The following is a 4,813-nucleotide window of genomic DNA, read 5'->3' on the forward strand; positions in this document are numbered from 1 at the left end:
TAATAAACGAAAAAAAAAGTTGCTACAGTAAACCGAAAAATGAATTCTCATTGGTGAGAATTCATTTTCCTCCAAAAGAATGAGAAAGTCTATGTGGCACCAAAATGTGGAAAATGAATTCCTTGAAAATTTTTCCCAATCAAACACCCAAAAATTGAAAAGTTGGAATTCCACTCCTATCAATCACACCCTAAATTCACAAGAATTATGTACGATGAGTGTTAAGAAATGTGGCAATAAGCTCACAAAGGTTTGGACCATTTCCTTGACGTGTCAACCTAGCCACAAAGACACCAATTGATTGAGTACTTCCAGCTGATATAACCTTACTATCTCAAAAGTTCTAATCCAATGAATTGCTATGTAGCTGAGTCGAATCTCATGGAACACATTCTTGCACCACCAGACCTTGTAAGAGGGGGAAAAAATGCAAATATAGCATTTGAAGAAGAAAAGTGAACAAATTCGAAGCAATGTTGTATATATCCACAAGAAATCAGACATTATTTCTCACTAATACAAGTTGGTAAGCCAAAGACAAAATCACAACGAGATTTACAATGACGAGTAGATACCAGCAGCCAGAATCTCAAAAAGTCACAAAGCAAGCTCCCTCAAGTCTTACTTCCCTCTATAAATCCCGAAACAAGAAACGAATGCCTCTTTGCATTATTAAGTTAATGCAACAGTTGGAAGATTACCCGCAGGGCATCTTTGTCTCCGGGGCCGCCTAGTTGTTTTCCCCCAGCCTGTAAGGCTTCCTTCCTCAAAACGAGCTTCAATATTACTAAATTGCTGTATCAATGGAACGCTAACTGGGGTTGAAATAGCAGTAGGGGAAGATTCAATCACTGTACGGCGCCTTACCCGAGCACCCCCATATCTTGTGCCATTCCTTCTTGTCAAGCCTGAATTCCAAGAATGGCCTGTGGCTCTCATCAACCCTCCAAATGTCTGGAGGTCCTCAGTCACTTCATGCCTTGAGAGTGAGGTCAAACCAGGAAGGATGTCCCTTTGAAAGTCCCTCCGCTGCCTTCCTCTCCTTGTCTGACCCCTTCGAGTTCTATTTGACCCAGCACCCATTTCTTCCACTTTTTCTACTTCAGGAACAAAGGGTTTAGGCATGTAGTCTTCTTTTGTCTCTGCTAGTTGCAATGTCATAGCTTCAAACTCGTCTATCTCCTCACAAAGATCATCACAAGGTGCAGGATCACCAACTCTTGATTCTTTGCCAGATTTACTATCAAGTTCATCTGCATGTGATGACACGACATTGACAAACCAGATGAGCGATTCCGAAAAGGAAGTCTCAGATGGATGGAAAATACCATAGTCCATGTGGATTTGGCGATAATTTGTTGAGATAGAAAATACTGTTTCTGCAGCATTTCTAAGAACCTCATCCTGTATTTTTTCAGGCTTATGTTCTAGTGACTGTAAAGAGGCCTCATGTTGCATATGTTCTTCAGACGGTGTATTACCATCCTCATTGTCCAGAATAATAGGGGCTTCCAGATCTATATCCATTATTATCTCCACACAGAGATTGTTGCTTGCAATAGATGGCAATGGTGGATCTTCATCCTCACTAATAGAACAGTTCAGATCAATGTGATGTCTGGTACCTGTAGGTTCTCTACACTTTTCCTTCTTTACAATCAGTTCTTCTGCAGCAATTGGCTCATCAGACTCGCAAGAAAGATTAATATCAATCATTCTGTTTTTCCTTTCATCTTTGACCTTTTTCCCTTCATGAGCGGAATCAAAAGTTGTCGAGGTGGAAACATAGTCTGATGACTCAATTACTCGAGCATTAGGCTTAAAAATGGAAAACCCGAGAATTTTCTTGATATTCCGAGTCTCACTTATTTCCTTTTTAGCCCCAATCTCAAGATCATTAGGAGTCAACATGACATTCGGAATGAAAGTTTGATTAAGATCACTCACTACTTCAGTCTTGTAACCGAAAGAAGCTTGGAGGCAGCCCACATCCCCCGAGAGTTCTGATCTCCTGGTATCCGCAACCTCATTTTTATATCCTAGATTGGGTTTAAGCCAAGGCAAAGGCGTCCGTTGGTCATCAGGCTTTATTTTTCCATTCATGAGATCTTGTAGAGGAACTACCTCACTTGATGAGGTCTTCGGAAGTACCTCGTTCAAGTTAATATCTATTGCAGGTTTTAAATCTACACGATTGGAGCCACTTGGAAACTTCTCGAATCCAGGATTAGTCGAACAGTCAGATGCTATATTATTATACCTACTGCTGTTAAGGTAATCAAAGCCCGACGAAGGTAAGTTAACCTGCAGTTCTTTGGATCCTGAGGCAGACCCGTGATGAAGCCCATTTCGAGTTGTTGATTCATTTCCAGATCTCGGATTCAACCTAGAACTAACATTAACTTGCCACTTGTCCCCAAAAGTTTCCTGGCTCTGCGCATGTGGATGCAAACCTGCAGCTGAACTAAAATATGGTTGAAATGTGGTCAACTTTTGACTAAAGCTATTTGTTGGCTTTGCCCAAGATGAGATGGAGTGAAACCATGAATTGGCAACACCGTTGAGATTAATGGACGGGTAAGGCCCACGGGTATGAGAAGCCGCAAGTGGTTCTATGTGGCTATTACTGGAGTGATTATGATTTTTATGGGACGATTGTAAACCACGGTTAGGTCCATCTCTCCATAGATTTTCCCTATTATAACCAGGTGGATATATTCCCGGACGATGGTAAACCTGGTTGGGCATGACCTGAGCTGACTGGCCAGGTATTGGCAATTTATTTTGTTGGAGACCTTGAGTTACACAACTTGGGTTACTTTTACCAGCCCCTGTAGAAAGACAGGAAGTTCATAAAACTGTCAGATCAATGGGAGGTGTTACTACACTGTACTCACAGTTCTCAGTGCTTAATCATCAAAACTTGAACGCAGAGATGCTGTTTAAGTGGTTGATGTGTATGATGTGTACAGATAGTGCGGACAAAATTAGGATTTCAACAATCTCTAAGTGATTGTCGTGAAAAAACCGATGTGAAAAGGAATTTGATCTACACTGTACTCACAGTTCTCAGTGTTTAATCATCAAAACTTGAACGCAGAGATGCTCTCTAAGTGGTTGTTGTGTACAGATAGTGTGGACAAAATTAGGATTTCAATAATCTCTAAGGGATTGTCGTGAAAAAACAGATGTGAAAAGGAATTTGATCCTACACAACCATAAAATTTAACTGACACTTGCAGCAGAGATAGATTAGTAGTGGAGGAAAGTAATGAATAAATTTTAGACTCAAGGAACTTTACCAAAACTCTTTACCTGCTTCATGCATATGGGAGAGCCACCCCCTATCGTTGCCATTACTCTTGATAGACGAATTTATCAATGATCCATTATGGGAATATATGGTTTCTCCTGGGACGCCTAAAACTTGTGCATTTCCCTTAGCAAACTGATTTATACCTCTAGTGTCTCCATGGCTGGAAGTATGACCAACAAAACCAACAGATGATGGAGCTGTTGCTTCTTCAATCTGAATGGGTTCATTAAGATCAGCCAATCCACCAGATCCCCTTAAACAGGAACCTGAAGCCGAAACATCTCTATAGAAATCAGTCATCCCACAATCACCAAAGGAACATTTCATACTGCTCCGAGGTTCCATCATTTGATCTCCAACAGAAACATAACTCAACACACTGGATACTTTGTGGTCTGGTAAATGTTCCCCTTCTTCTGTATGAATGTACTCATCGGCTGGAAGTTCAAGATCAAACAACTTCTTCCTCACCTTGGAAGGTCTTGAATCCAATGCATCAGAGTCCTTAGAAGTACACCTGTCTTGGAACTGGAAAGGACCAGCCTGTGTGTCATTCCCTTTAGTACAGCTTAGAGGAGAATTAACAATTTCAAATCCCGACATTGATGCTCTGACATAACCAGAATTCAACGTAGGAATGCCCGGCATATGCCAATTTCGAGCATCTTTTGATGGCATCTGAGATTTGTGAAGACTTGATGAAGATGATGGTTCAATGGATGCCCAATGTTTGTGTAGTTCCTTTCCTTTGAATTCTTCCATCATATCCCTCTGAATTCTGTAAAGCCGGTGGAGCTCATGAACCTGGACAAAAGTGAAGATTCAAATAATCAAGCTTCTGCAACTTCATTGGTTCATTAAAGCATAAAAAGGACTCCATGTTACATACTATGAGCATGTTTGACTAAGCTTCAAAATAAATAACATTAGGCTTCAGTAATTATTTTTATCTCCAAACATGTTTATTCCTTTTACATTTTTTTATGAATTTAACTCTTCACAAAACAAATAACTCGCTTATTAGTTATTTCCAACTTTCACAATAAATAACTATTTATTTTAAAATTTACATATTTATTTATAGAGTGAATGGTCCAAATAGTCACTGAACTTTACAAAAGGTTTCCACCGAGTCACTAAATTTTAAAAATCACCTAAATGGTCACTGAACTTTGAAAAAGATTTTTACAGGGTCACTCAACTTTAAAAATCACCTAAATAATCACTAAACTTTGCAAAAAAATTTTGCAAAGTTCAGTGATCCTATAAAAACTTTTTCCAATGTTCAGTGACCATTTAGGTGATTTTTAAAGTTCAATAGTCTCGTAAAAACCTTTTGCAAAGTTCAGTGACCATTTAGGTGATTTTTAAAGTTCAATAGTCTCGTAAAAACCTTTTGCAAAGTTCAGTGACCATTTAGGTGATTTTTAAAGTTCAATAGTCTCGTAAAAACCTTTTGCAAAGTTCAGTGACCATTTAGGTGATTTTTAAAGTTCA

General features: G+C 39.2%; 1 protein-coding gene across 2 annotated transcripts; it reads right to left on the minus strand.

Moving 5' to 3' along the window:
• Positions 1–279: 279 nt before the first annotated feature.
• Positions 280–4,140, minus strand: LOC111396086. 2 transcript variants are annotated; one of them, XR_002702933.1, is made up of 3 exons: positions 3,316–4,140; positions 560–2,831; positions 280–408 (listed from the first exon to the last, which is right to left on the minus strand). XR_002702933.1 is itself a non-coding variant. In XM_023022369.1 (2 exons), exons 1-2 carry the CDS (start codon positions 4,079–4,081, stop codon positions 673–675), a joined length of 2,925 nt encoding a protein of 974 aa, XP_022878137.1. In that variant the 5' UTR covers positions 4,082–4,140; the 3' UTR covers positions 421–672. The 2 variants fall into 2 exon arrangements, 1 of the variants encoding a protein (XP_022878137.1); XM_023022369.1 differs by lacking the exon at positions 280–408 and having other exon boundaries at positions 421–2,831.
• Positions 4,141–4,813: the final 673 nt, after the last annotated feature.

Source organism: Olea europaea, chromosome 6 (assembly GCF_002742605.1).
Source record: "Olea europaea var. sylvestris chromosome 6, O_europaea_v1, whole genome shotgun sequence".
NCBI classification, from domain to species: domain Eukaryota; kingdom Viridiplantae; phylum Streptophyta; class Magnoliopsida; order Lamiales; family Oleaceae; genus Olea; species Olea europaea.

Excerpts from the sequence above, each read along its gene's own strand:
- LOC111396086 (XM_023022369.1), bottom strand. The coding sequence starts at position 4,081 with ATGATGGAAGAATTCAAAGGAAAGGAACTACACAAACATTGGGCATCC. Across the intron at positions 2,832-3,315 it reads CTCCCATATGCATGAAGCAG|GGGCTGGTAAAAGTAACCCA; the intron begins GTAAAGAGTTTT and ends GTCTTTCTACAG.